Source organism: Poromitra crassiceps, assembly GCF_964638095.1.
Source record: "Poromitra crassiceps genome assembly, chromosome: 20".
NCBI classification, from domain to species: Eukaryota; Metazoa; Chordata; class Actinopteri; order Beryciformes; family Melamphaidae; genus Poromitra; species Poromitra crassiceps.
In genome coordinates this window covers 2818718-2833185 of record NC_139637.1, presented here as the reverse complement: position 1 = coordinate 2833185, position 14468 = coordinate 2818718, and the positions used below count along the sequence as shown (strand labels likewise).

The 14468-nt window shown below is 45.3% G+C and overlaps 1 protein-coding gene across 1 annotated transcript; it reads right to left on the bottom strand.

Moving 5' to 3' along the window:
• Positions 1 to 217: 217 nt before the first annotated feature.
• pou6f1 (POU class 6 homeobox 1) lies at positions 218 to 12676 on the bottom strand. Its single transcript, XM_083657079.1, is given in 14 exon segments — positions 218 to 2224; positions 3194 to 3362; positions 3453 to 3579; positions 3848 to 4102; positions 6441 to 6566; positions 7477 to 7727; positions 8534 to 8759; positions 10261 to 10397; positions 10516 to 10693; positions 11196 to 11213; positions 11216 to 11236; positions 11239 to 11244; positions 11740 to 11853; positions 12564 to 12676. Coding segments are annotated over 13 exon segments (1914 nt in total). The 5' UTR covers positions 11794 to 11853; positions 12564 to 12676; the 3' UTR covers positions 218 to 1878.
• Between the last annotated feature and the right edge of the window lie 1792 nt (positions 12677 to 14468).

The window sequence follows — 14468 nt, the reverse complement described above, 5'->3', positions numbered from 1 at the left end:
GGGATTCAGTGACTTGCTCAAGAGCGCATCCACAGGGCAGATGTGCAGGGTTTGAACCTGTCCGACTGTCTGACCTCCTCTCTCCATATTCTTGAGAGGGATGTTCAAAATCTATAAAAACAACACAACACCATGGAATGATTAATAAAGTTATATTTATTTAATCTGACAGAAAATGACAAAAAGTATTCAAATTTTGTTTTCCCAATGTCTCGTAAATAACTGAGATAACGTGTAACGCTTTACAGACTCAAATATTATAAATACTAACATAATTACCCCTAGCCGATGCCTTGTTATTCAAATTTTGCTTTTCATTTCCCTATTGAAGTCAGTCACTTAGTATTGAGTAATATTACATGTCTCCCAAAATATTAAACATGAATGTATGAGATGTGTTAATTTAAAGCAAGTCTAATATTTATATTTTTTTTATGGTTATATGTCCATTGGAAAATAGGCCTACTGTCACTTCTAACAAGGCAAATATAAGGTGAAACTATAAAATGCACCATTCAACATATAACATTCACAAAGAAAATCTTTTAAAGATGTGAATAATGCATAATGTTCATCTTTTATATTTAATCTGCATAAAAAGTACTTTATCCTTAATGATAAGAGAATGCTTGTCATCTTAATGATTGTAATTCTGCTAATACTTGCTACATTTTGCAAAGCAAAGCTTTTTGTTGTTCAGAAAAAATAAAAGAATACAAGAAATTCTCTTATAAGTCTAACTGGAACCTGGCAATGTGCACAAACCAAACACAACCCTTTCTTTCCCCACTGTCACTAAAGTGCAAAGAACTGTTGGAAAGACTGGCAGAGGTAAGGAGAATCGCCTCAGTTGTGTTCCCTTACAAAGTAAATCTACTGTCGACTGTACGTGCAAACAGAAACTGATCTTAGTCATCCAACATGAAAGTCATAACAGAAAGCCCCATTATCCTCTTGGCTGAACAGTTATCTCAAACATTTAATGTTCATATTAAATTCAATTAACCAATTTGACTGATTATTATTAAGCTTACTACTGTATAAGAATATCCCAAAAGTCTGGCACTACTGAATCAGGCAATGTTGTGTGAGACGGTTTGTCTTGTTTTAACGACCCATCAGACATGTTTTTAAAATAGCATAACATGTCTAAAAATAGCATAAAATGTGACCTTTAGGTTGACTTCATTATCGGCCAAACCAAGCTGCTCTTATTTTACAAATATACTCGGTCTGCCTCGAGACAAAACTGCAGAAGCAATGGCAGGCCATTAAGGGAACAGTCACAACGGTGAACAAAGAGTGAACAAGAGTATCGTAAGCACATTAAACAGAAACAAGTATAAAACCAGGAGATATGAACGAGCAGCTGCTAATTTCAGCGCTACTTTACTTTGGTGGCACGAGCATATTATCCAAATATCAGAGTAATGCCACGGTATGCCACGGTAGCATAGCTATGACTTGCCCAAAAACCTACGCATTGCAGCTTAAAAATATTTTTAGAAGGGTATAAAACCACTTGTATCAAAGTCCATCTAATGTTTTAAAGTATGACATGTTATTTTCACGGTATATGTTAAAAGAGGACCATGCAGTTTGACTCAGTACCCACCATACAGAAGTAGTGCACACACACACATCGTAAAAACTGGGCTCAGTCCTCATTTTGAGTACTCTTTCATAAGATTCAAGTGTCACTACTTCCTTCATTCATCTCCAAAAGCTCATATTCTTTCGAAGTTAATGGAGTTAAACCGTTTATATTTACAACCCGATCTACATCCGTTTCTCTGTACTCTTCCTTCGGCTTCGCAGAAGGCTCGACGGACCACAGGTGAACCACCCCAGCTCACAGGTGAGGTCTGGTCACTGCTGTCACTGCTGCTGAAAGACGTTGATCTTGCTTGTGTTTTTCAGCGTCTGTCTCCGGTTGCAGAACCATACTCGCACAACCTCGCGGTCGTAGTTGAGCTCCCTCGCGATCTCCGTGATCTCTTGGCCCGTCGGCAGGGCGTTCTTCTCAAAGTAGGTGTTGAGGACCTCTATCGCCTGCGGCGTGAAGCTGGTGCGTCGTTTGCGTTTCTTCGACGGTTCTCCGCCGACAAACTCCATCAGATTCTGCTGGCCTTTCTGGTTCCACAGCTCGGCCTCGGCCAGCCACCGCTCCAGCACCGGCTTCAGCTTCTGAGCACTCTTGGGGGTGATGTCGAGCTTTTCAAACCTTCAGCACAAACACATGCTTTTAGTTCGTCCAGAAGTATTCCATGGGAATATACTGCATGTATGCCCATTTCATGATCGAGATAACACATCATTAATTTCCATCTACATAAATTCACGTAAGGTCTAGGCCAAATTTGGATGGGTGTAACTCATGGATTATGGCTACTGGCCTGCTGAGCAAAGTAGCTCTGTTTATTACCAACCCACTGCCAAATGTGTTACTATTTTGTTTACTAACTCCATTACTGCCCAGGTTTTAATGCTACAATAAGATCTCTTTTATTTATGGGAAATAAACCAGATTTAACCATTTAGCCAGTTAAATTGATCCACTCAGTTTATCGTTCCTTGCAGCCAATAAGGAAAGGTTAAAGGCATTCATTTGAGGATTTTATAAAAGTGAACATAGCCTAGTTAATCTATTCAGCAGTGACTGCATTTCCATGCGCACGATAATGCAATTATTACCAACAGTCTGAGTAAGACAATGAATAGCACAATTAAGCCATTTGCATGATCCTATAATGAAATGGTATAAAGTGACACCTCTCATCCAGCATACATGTGCACTGTGCAGGTATAGAGAGCCAAAGTGGAACGTCACTTCCTGCTTCAGCACTGTACCAGAGACTTTCATCTGCCATTTATTTTCCCCTAGACATTTCCTAAAATGCTTATAAAAATAGTTTTACTTGTTCAAACCAAACGGTTCAGATATATTTAGAAACATGAGAGATCGCATAACATTTCACTCAGACCAAAACATAAAAAAATGCGGGTTTAAAGAAGATATTTTTTGATGTTGTTTTTTTAAGTTTTGGTCCGAGTGAAATGTTCTATGGTCTCTCCCGGTTCTAAATATAGTTGAACCGTTTGGTTTGACCCAGTAAAACTATTTTTATAAGCCTTTTACGAAATGTCTATGGGAAAATAAATTGCGGAAGAGGCAAGGGGGGGTGTAGTTTACCTGCAAATGGCGGACTGGCTGTATGCCGGTCCCTCAGTCGCGGTCAGCGCCTGACCCACTTGTGTCTGAGTAAGCCCCAGGGAGAGCCGACGGATCTTGAAGTTCTTGGCAAACTCTCGAATCTCTTCCAGATTAATGCCCTCCTCGCTGCTCACTGCTTGCTGGGGTTCTGAAAGTGTGAAGAGTCCAGTTAAAAATACCTTACCTACTTAAAACGGATGTATGTTGGGGGAGGGAGAAGCAGGTGTACAGTACATACTGCTGACAAGCTGGCCCACTGTTGCCAAGTCTCCACAGGTGATGGGCACCGAGGAGGAGAGTGCGGGTTTCATTACTGATGACTGTGGCGCGATGACAACTGCCGACTGACTGACAGTTACCCCAGCCTGGGAGGGAGAGGCAGCGTGTCAAACTTATCTACAGACAAAAAGTCACGTCAATAAATACGACTAAATATGAAACTTTTAATGATCTACTCTGCGAAATGTTGTCATTTTCAATGATCTCTAGGAATATTCAATGATCTACCAATCTGTTCAGACTAGCCAGTGATCATTCAGTAAGCTGTGTCAGTTGACACGGATAACTGCAGACACCGTTTATTCCCTTCTGCAAACATAAACTCAAACAGAATCAAACATCTCAAACATCTACCTGTGTGCTTGGCTTGGACATCACTGGAGGAGCTGCAGCCTTGGGCAGAACTGCAGCAGACGTTGTAACCACGGTTGGTCCGTTCCCTAGAGTGCCGATGATCTGGCCCTGGGTGTTGAGAAGCAGCTGTGGGGTGACAGTCTGCACCTGCAGGCCCTGCAGGCCCTGGAGACCCTGGAGGCCCTGGAGACCCTGGAGGCCCTGCAGGCCCTGCAGGCCCTGGAGGCCTCCCAACAGTGGGAGGGTTCCTATGACCTTCAAATGAAAGAGAAAAGTATGTCAATCTCACTACTGTAATAAGGCGGCCGGCGGCGGTGCGGTTCCGCAGCAGTTCTACAGCGCACAATTGCTCAACTGCTGAGTGGGCGAGGCCGCTCAACTGGCACGCGTTGCGTCTGCGAGCCCGTAATGCCGGTGAGACGTCGCGGGCAAACCAACGAGGCACGGTACAAATGAGTGCTGCCAGTTGAGGGGGCGAGCACACGCAGCGGGCGAGCACACGCAGCGGGCGAGCACACGCAGCGTAGCAAAGCGCACAATATTTTTGGTAATTGTAAAACTGCCCTACTGATCCCTTGGTCAGACCCACTCTTAGGACATTCAAGAATATTTTATTTGTACTACTCCAAGCTTAAATTAATCTATCCTTCTGTCTCACCACTGTGTGACAGGTGTCGGGTGTCACAGGGCACTCTATCTCATGCCTTCTGGTTCTGCCCTTCACTAACGGGGTTCTGGGCCAAAATATTTGATTGGTACTCTAAGGCCTACAAGATAACCCTGCAACTGGAGGCGGAACTCGCAATATTCGGATGCTCAGAGTCCTCTCTGAAGTTCCCTGCAGCTTTGCAGCAATCTCTGACACTCGGGACAACTGTCGCCAAAAAACGTATTCTGAAGGAATGGAAGTCTTCCTCTTCACCTTCTTTCCACGTGTGGCTGATGGACATGATCTCTGTTGTACAGATGGAGAAACTCAGGTCCCTGAGAACCAACTCACTTAGGAGGTTCTCAACTATCTGGGACCCGTTCTTGGCCTACTTTGACGAGGTCAAGAATGACAAGTGACTGAGGTTAGAGGTGGCGGATTGCTTGCCCGTCTGGTTTTTCATGGACCCCTTGCGTGGGATCCCACACGCCATAATTTTTCAAGCACAAGCACCTTATGTGACTGGTAACACTATGGTGTAATGTATGTTTTTTTGTTTGTTTTGTTTTTCTTTTCTTTCCTGTGTCTGAGTTTGTTTTTCTTGTTTGTGTATTAAAAAAAATATATATATAAAAAAAAATATATATACGATTTTATTTGTGTTTCTGTGAAATTAGCACCTTCATTGGTCATGCTAGTCTACGTGACTTGGAATTCAATTATGTCTTTCCAGATTGCATGGAAGCTATTCTACTGACTACATCCATAAGCCGTGGTACAGTAAGGAGTAGTAAGTAATAGAACTGTTTTGAGAGGACAATAAAACTAACTGCTTTGTGCCCCATTAACTTGCAATATCAACGCTAATGAATGTTAACTGGAGGCTGATGCCAATTTCTCAACAACACAAACAGCAGCATGAAAACCTTTTCAACGTCCTTGGAGAGAGCGTGATTATGGATCGATATGAATGTTTGCTACAAATGCGAATCGCGCCCTCTACACTTGTTCTTATGCATTATTCATTCTGCCACCAGGACACTTATATATTCAATAATCTTATTGGGTAATGACACAGTAGTGCTATGCTTGGAGATGGCTGATGATCCATTTCCCAACAGAATATTTGTTTGGCCTTTCTGCTCGACTAGAACATATCGAGTGCACAGGGTAAAGATCTGGAGCCAAATCCAAACTCACAACACTGCTTACGCGGCACATATCCAAACCCACTGAGCCATGAGGACACCTGAACCTGGTTAGGGGAAGGAGGCAAGTCCAGGCTAAGGGCCTAACCTCTTTTGGAGTAGCTTGGGGCTCTTTCTCCTCTCAACACCTAAATGATGTTGTATCGAGCAGTGTTGTAGTAATCGAGTCCAGGACTCTGACTCGATTCCGACTCCAGTCCAGTTTTCTGGACGTGTGACCCGAGTTGGACTTGAGGTACTAATGACTCGGACTTGGACTCGAGCGTTCATACATTCAGACTGGGAAGTTAGAGAGAAGGACTCGGACTTGCTAATTGATAAAGTCGTTTTTTTCCCCGTTTTGTTTTGTTAGTTGTACTCCCTATAGGACAACTTCAATGTTAAAAAAGCAAATCATTTATGTTTTCCTTTTTTTTGCAAATTATTTATTTGTAGGCTCAAAATCCTCTTATTTCACTCATGGCCTCTGTGCCCTAAGAAAAGTGTGACATCAAAGGCAAACTGGCCTAAAATTAAGAAATGTGATGCCTGCAAACTCAACTTTGTTGACTCTGACTCAACTCAGGTGACGGGGAGTCGACTCAGACTCTTCTTTGGTGACTCGGACCTGAACACTGGGGACTCGAGACGCGTCTCAGACTCAAGATGTGGTGACTTGACTACAGCACTGGTATGGACCAATATGGCGGTGTGTTGTTGTGTGAATTTAAGGAGGGCAGTATGTTATGAGACCCACCTGTCCCTGGGCATTTGTGATAATCTGGCTGGTGATGCCAGCCATATTGGACATGGCACTGGTGATGATGGGAGTGGTGAGGGAACTGAGGAACTGGGGCTGTGCTCCCAGCGAAGCAGCACTGATCTGAGAAGAAACAATAGCCACAACACAAGATCACGTGACTCAGAAGCCAGCGAGAAACTATAGAGCAGGGATACTCAACTTGCTTTGCCCGGGGGCCACTTTCGTGAAATGATAGAACGCCAGGGGCCAGTTAATAAACAATCAATATACATTTTTCTGTAGCGGATTGTAGGTTTTTGGGGTGTCAGCCGGAGTTTAGTCTGACAATGTTGTACACACGGATAGTTAAGTTAGGTTAAGTACATACATAAGTGCCTGGGTAGCGAGCAGACGGCGGTATTTGACAATTCAAAAAAAGGAGTTTGCATGTTCTCCCCCCGTGCTCCCCCAGGGGGGGTTCCTCCGTATATAACCACCCCCCCATTAAAAACATGCAGAAGATCAGATCGTCATCGTCATCCGACCAGTGACGACAACATCCGAAGTCGGTCCCCGGGCGCTGTACGAGAAAGCGACCACTGCTCCTGGCCTGCCCCCCGGAGGAAAGGACAAAGCCAGGATGGGTTAAATGCAGAGGACCAATTTCACCGGCCACCGTCAGCATGTGTGTGTTTGTGGCCCTCCGTGCATGTGTTGATGTGTAACCGTGTGACAATAAAGACGGGCTTGTCCGTCTGAAATCGTGTTTCAGCAGCTAAATCATAGATTATTGAAAGATATTCCATATTCCAAACTGAAATGCTATAACAGAAGTGGAGTATTGGCCAGAATGACATGAACATTTGGACACTTATTCAGCGGGTATCTTGCATGTTGCCTTCAGGTGCACTGTAAAACATTTTTTTTTTTTTTTTTGCAATTCCATCGCGGGCCACACAGGTGGCGCCCGCGGGCCGCAAGTTGAGTATCACTGCTATAGAGCAATGCATGATCAGTAACAGTAAGGAATCCTTGCAAAAGGCGTTCTTACAATGGCAGGATTGATGGAGAGGCCTGCAGTCTGGAGCGCTGCTACAGAGATGCTAGGCTGGGAGATGGTGTTGGCTGCGGTCACCTGGGTCGCCTGCGTCTGCTGAGACGTCACGTGCTGCATGGCGGCCTGCAGCGACTGGAGAGAGGCCGCCTGCGGCTGGAACAACGTCTGCGCGGCGGTCTGCAGCTGAGGCTGGACCGAGTTCAGGATGGTGGCACCTGGATTGTTGCACCAATATGTTACTTGGTCTGGATTGAAGTTATTCATTGTGAGAGAAAAAATTAAAAAGATGTTTATACAAAATATTCATGGTCAATTTTAAAGGGTACAGATATTATGAGAGGACATTATGCATCGTGTGCACAGCAAGCTGTGTTTTTATGAGGGGGGAAATAATCCTCTAAAGCACAGAATCTTTTTTACTAACATTTCTCTCCTGACCGATTTTAAGCGGCCCTCGGCTTATCTGTCAAAAATCAAGCAAGTTCACTTTGCGTTTTTTCCGTTCACCCTAATGATGACAGCACTATCGTACAGTTTGTAGACAAGCACCAAGTAGGAACAACAACAGAGACAGAACTAATGTTTTCAGATGCTAAACAAAATCCTTGTAATCAATTGTATTTTATGTGATTTATTTTCTGGTCCCCCATTCAAAAAAGTCTGCACACCGCTACCCTAAGTAAACATTTACTAGCAAGTATACAACTTCCATAACCTTCAAGGTTGCATGTAACTCTGCTCCACTCTCTATCTGAGAAATCGTCTTGGATTTTGTTTGTGTATGCATATATCATTTTGGACAGGCATTTCTGAAGACGACAGGACTGCAAGAACATAATATTGTCTTTGAAATTTAGCACAGGCATTCTTCAAAAAGCCCTTTTCTATAGTGCACAGGGGACAAGTTTTGTGTGTTACCATCCATCATGATAATCGATGACGCACACACACACACACACACACACACACACAGTCACACACACACACACACACACACACACACACACACACACACACACACACACGCAGAGAGAGGGAGTTGGTGTCTTACCTTGGAGGCCAGCTAAGGGCAGTTTGAGGAGGTTTCCAGCTGGACTAGCTTGCGTGAATCCAGGGAGAGTAGCTACGCTGGTGGTGGGGAGGGTGAGCACAGCCAGGCCCCCCTGGCCACCGATGGAGCCGGCCATGCTGAGGGGGATCAGCAGAGGCTGGCCCAGGGAGCCGCTCTGGGCCATCATCCCCGTCATCAGAGCAGCCAAGCTCTCCTGGGTCAGCACCTACAGTGTGTGTGGGGGGGACAGGTCATGAGGGTCAAATAAAAACCACTGTCTTTCAGTCACAATTTAGAAGAACAATTTAGAAACGATAGCGCGTTGGCAGTCCGACAGTTTATTTAAGCTGCGAGAAACTCCTTTCAACTGTGAAAGGAATATTACACATCATGTTAAATAATTGAATATTGAGATTTAAGATAACACCGATCATTTCTACAGTGTCACTGCCATTGGTTAAAGCTTACGTCTTCATTATACCATCCAACAGTAATTGTTAAACGTACACTTAAGAAAACAGGTGAACACAGTCTCTGACACAGGGGACAACTGTTGCAACAACAAAAAAACTCATTCTGAAGGAATGGAAGTCCCCCTCTTCACCTTCTTTTCAATTGTGGTTGACGGACATGAGCTCTGTTATACGGATGGAGAGACTCAGGTTCCTGAGGACCAACTAACTTAAAAAAATGTCAACTATCTGGGACCGGTTTCTAGCCTACCTCGAGGAGGTTAGGGGCGATGGCTGACTCGTCCGGCTGGTTTCTGATGGACCCGTGGGATCCCATGCACATCTCTTACAAGCACTTAAGCACCTTATGTGGCCGGTAGCACCACGTTGTAATATTGAATGTCGATGATGTATGCATGCTTTTTCTTTTTTTCTTTTTCCTGTGTCTGAGCCTGTTTGTCTGTTTTGTTTTGTGTATTGTTGTAAAAAAAATAAAAAAATAAAAAACAAACAAACAGGTGAACTCCTTCTTCTGGACATAAACACTGATAAACACTCCCACTACCTACCAGACAGGGACACCTGCACATCTGAACTGCTCTGTGCCAACACTTTATCAAACGACATCTTGATCTTGATCTTTGAATGATCTTTAAACGATGGCGGTCTTGTGCTAAGCAGCCACAGTCTCCAAACTGGACAATAAGGTCAAAGGTTACAGAGTGAATAGACTCTCAGGACAGAAGCAGACAGCTGTTATCACCTCTGTAGTTGTTCAGCAGCACATCTCTGACTGAGACAACCAATCCAGTCCAACAGCATTCTCCCTGATGACACACATGGAAAGTGTTGCGAGTCTGTTCACTGCTAGTCCTACCTGTGGACAGCCTGCTAGTCATACCTGTGGACAGCCTGCTAGTCATACCTGTGGACAGCCTGCTAGTCATACCTGTGGACAGCCTGCTAGTCATACCTGTGGACAGCCTGCTAGTCATACCTGTGGACAGCCTGCTAGTCATACCTGTGCCTGCTAGTCATATCTGTGGACAGCCTGCTAGTCATACCTGTGCCTGCTAGTCATACCTGTGGACAGCCTGCTAGTCATACCTGTGAGCAGCCTGCTAGTCATACCTGTGGACAGCCTGCTAGTCATACCTGTGGACAGCCTGCTAGTCATACCTGTGAGCAGCCTGCTAGTCATACCTGTGGACAGCCTGCTAGTCATACCTGTGGACAGCCTGCTAGTCATACCTGTGGGCAGCCTGCTAGTCATACCTGTGGGCAGCCTTGCACGGTGATGGGCATGGTGGTCTGGGGCTGTGGCATGGACACAGTGATGGGTACAGCAGGAGCCAGAGTTTGGAGCGTCTGGGCTGCGGCCTCCACCGGCACCACCTGCGGCTCTCCCAGCACTGGATAAGCACATCCCAGAGTTACTTTACGTGAACTGTTTGTCGCTGTTTGTCGATGGTGAATAAGTACTTTCAAATCAGAACAGCACAAGACAGCCCCGTTAAGGATTTGACCTACCTACTCCCCCGGTGCCGTGGGGTACAGTGGGAGACTCCCGCGTGCCGCTGGCCTCCGGCTGCTCCGGGGCCAGCCTCCCCGCCTCCTCCACCTTTAGATCGTGCACCGAGGAGGGAAGACACGCGTCCACCTCCACCTCCAGCACACGGATCGTCTCATGGCCGGACATCACGATGACCTGCGTGGTGGTGGTGGTGGTCAGGGGAGCAAAAAAAGTCACAATCAAGACGAACGCACACACTGAGCTGTCTCCTCTATTCACCCTGGAAGCTATTGTTCAAAGACTGCGATTTTATGATTGGGTGTATGACCCGGTGCAGAACAATATCTCTCAGTTATGATTGTGTTATTATTACTTTGCGAAACATCTACGGTGAATACAGGCTCTCACTGTGGTCAAAACTCTCATTTGATTGACCACCTGGAGGGTCACAAAGAGTAGCCAAGGTTTCAAATGATTATTTAATAGGCTACTTTTATCATCTGTCCGGCGGGCATCTATCCGTCACCCCACTAGCCCACACACAGAGACAGTTACACCTGCTCTTAAAGTACGAGATGATTCATGGTGTGCAATCATGGAAAGCCCTGGAGGAGGAGAGGCAGCAAGACAACCTTGGCTGGAGGACAAGGTGGCACAGAGACAATGCAGGGAAGAGAGAGAGAGAGAGGATGCATACCTGGTTGTCTTTGGCAGGGGAATTTTCAAAGTGCAGGAACTACAAATGGCTGAAAAAAGACGTCTGCAGTCAGACAGTGAATGGCTAAGGAGGGACAGAGAAGCCGAGCACACACACGTTAGGACACAATATGAAGACATTATGAAAGCGTATGAGACAGTTACACCAAAAACAATGACAAGAGAGAGCATCAGCCAACAACAAGCAGCTCAAGCAATGCGTTCCTGAACGCTCCCCAAACAGAGCATTGCTTTTGTTTGCTGACTGTCTAAACACACAGAATGTTGCTGCTGGAGAGGAGAAAACCACAATCAATCATTAAGCATGGCAGTGTAAAGACCAGTAATGCTCCTCACAGGCATAAAGCATAAAGCAGAATGGATTAATAGATAATCATTCCATTATGATGTGGTGGTATGCTGGTACATGGGAGGGGGTGTGGCAACAGCAGATGACAGCAGAGAACTTGGAGACAACCTGGAGGTGTGGTGGGCGTGTTCAGTGAGGGCGTAGTGGGGGGGGGGGTTTGATGACAGAGTGGTACCTGTTCATTGATAGTGAGTGGGGCATCTTTGGCAGGGAGATCCTGGGAGTTCATGGCTCAGCAGCAGTAGTGCACCACCACCCTCACTCACTCACTCACCAACCTCCTGGCATTCTGGGTGGGAAAAACACGCATGACACGATCAGCTGTGGAAGATCTCCACCACCTGAATAACATTACTTTGAGAGCCTATAGTAGCCCCGCTGCTCTGTTTTGCACCCATCTCAGAGGTCGACTTGGAGAGAATATTGAGTCTGTTGTGAATGTGATAGCAGGCAAAAAGCACAAGCGCGACTTTGTTTTTATTGATGGCTATGTTGTTGTATGAAACCACGGCCAGACTGTTTTGGAGGGGCCTATGTAAACATAGGCCTCCTATGTTGCACTTGAACGTGCCGAACCGTGGACATGAAAGTGGCTGCGAATTAAGAGGCGAACGTCAAACACAAGATATAAGGTCCGTCTGTTCCTCCTTTACGAATGAAGATCTGTCAAAACTTCCGCGGCTTGCTGAGCTGATGATGGGCTCCCCACCCCCATCCTGATCCTCCTGCCCAATAAAAGTCTCGCCGCGTCGGCCACTTTTTGGGGGACGAGCTGCTATACCGCCAAGCATGGGCGACAGCAATGATCTCGACCCGTGCCTAGAGACCGAATATTATGTATTTCCCCTCTCTTTATCATAAATATATAAATTATGCTAATTACGAACATTGCATATTAACCCAAACTCATTTCCTCTCTCTCGTCCATTTCGCTGCGACGCGCGATCGGAATAGCAGGGCTATGAAAGAGCACCGCTGTTCTGTTCTGTTCCAACTTACCGTGTAGATAGATGCAGCTTATTTTGCGCTTATCCTCCCCTTTTAGAAAGCTCCTTGTCACAGTTTGTTTCAGTCACACATCATTAAAAATGCATCTCAGCTCCCACTCAGACAGGCGCTGTGACTGCACACAAAAGAGCCATTTGCATTGATAAGGAGGGTTGTTGCAACGTTAAGGGTCCTCTCTCTCTCTCTCTCTTAATATTTAATGACGGTTGCACCTTTCCACAACAGTTAGGATCATCAAAAATCACCCCGAGGTGTCTCACAAAATCCTATTTGTGCCGTTAAGTCGGTCCAAATTACGCCAAAACTGGCCTTTTTGCACTACGTCATGAACATAATTTATGCAAGAAAAAAAATCTTGCATTGAAAAATGTCTGCCTCGACTTGAGAGGAGCCATGGTTCCCTTAAAGGGGACGTACACCTCTATAAAAGCTGCCAGCAAGGAGAGGAGACGCGACCAGGAATGAAGCATCGACTATTAAATAACCTCTTCAATATAACAGGCTAAAGTTGAACTGCGCGACTAATAGCTATTGATCATTATATATTGATCAAATGAACGAATTCAAACCGATTAGCGCCTTGCATGGATTTGTTTCCAGTAGCCTGCAGACTTCTGCAAATCACATGACCAGCTGCAGTGATGGTTCTGCATAGTGTGGGGTGTGCATTTTGGCAAGTGTCCAATCAACTTCATAATGAATCTGAGTGATCACTTTCATCCCAGCATGCAGTAGGAGCCTATCCGTTGCAGATTCTGCAACATTTTCCCAGGAAAAGACAACATACAGTGTACAAAGTAGCCTACAAAGTATCTTGCGTGACAAAGTTCAGCTTATCTTTTGTTTAGTTTAGCTTATAAAGTTTATTCTAGGGACCCTGTGCAAAAAGATAACATTGATCTCAAAGAGAAAAGATGCTTTGCACCGGATTATAGCAATTTTTCAACTGCAGCCCCGGACTTTGGGCTTTATGGTCAGAAAAACGTATGTTGTAAGTTTAACATGGGGGGGATATTTAGCAGTGATTTAGGGATTTGCAATACACACCCATTGATAACAGGTGTCTGAATATATTAGCCCGAGTGTCAGTAGGCTACTACACTTCTAAGATGATTTTTACCCATTTGAATCATCCCTATCTTTGCATAGTGTTGGAGCAACACAGCATTTCCAGGGGGAACTTGGCATTGACTTGTCTGACATTATATGGGATAGGAGTCTGTCTGTGATACAACTCGGCTCAGTTAATAGTAGACACCAGCTGATCCAATTTAAAGTTACTCACCGTCTTCACTATTCTAAGCAGAAATTGCACAAGATTTACTCGTCTGTCTCACCACTGTGTGACAGGTGACGGGTGTCGGAGGGCACTCTGTCTCATGCCTTCTGGTCCTGCCCTTTACTGACCGGATATGGGGCCAAAATATTTGATTGGTAGGCTACTCTAAGGCCTACAAGGTAACCCTTCAGCCGGAGGCAGAACTCGCCATCTTCGGCTGCTCGGAATCCTCTCTGAACTTCCCTACAGCTGTGCAGCAATCTCTGACACAATTGTTGCCAAGAAACTCATTCTGCAGAAATGGAAGTCTCCCACTCCACCCTGTTTTCAGTTGTGGTTGGCGGACATGATCTCTGTTATATGAATGGAGAGACTCAGGTTCTTGAGGACCAACTCACCTGGGAGATTTCAAACTATTTGGGACCCGTTTCTGGCCTACCTTGACGAGGTTAGGGGTGACGGGTGATTCGCCTGGCCGGTCTTTCTCCCTCATGTGGGATCCCACTCATTTATGCTGTCCGGCCGATTGCAGTGGTCTGGTCTGGACTAACATCCCAGTCCATCCATTCTGAATGTGCTACTCGTGTCACCTTCTGCAGTTCCCACACTGTCACATC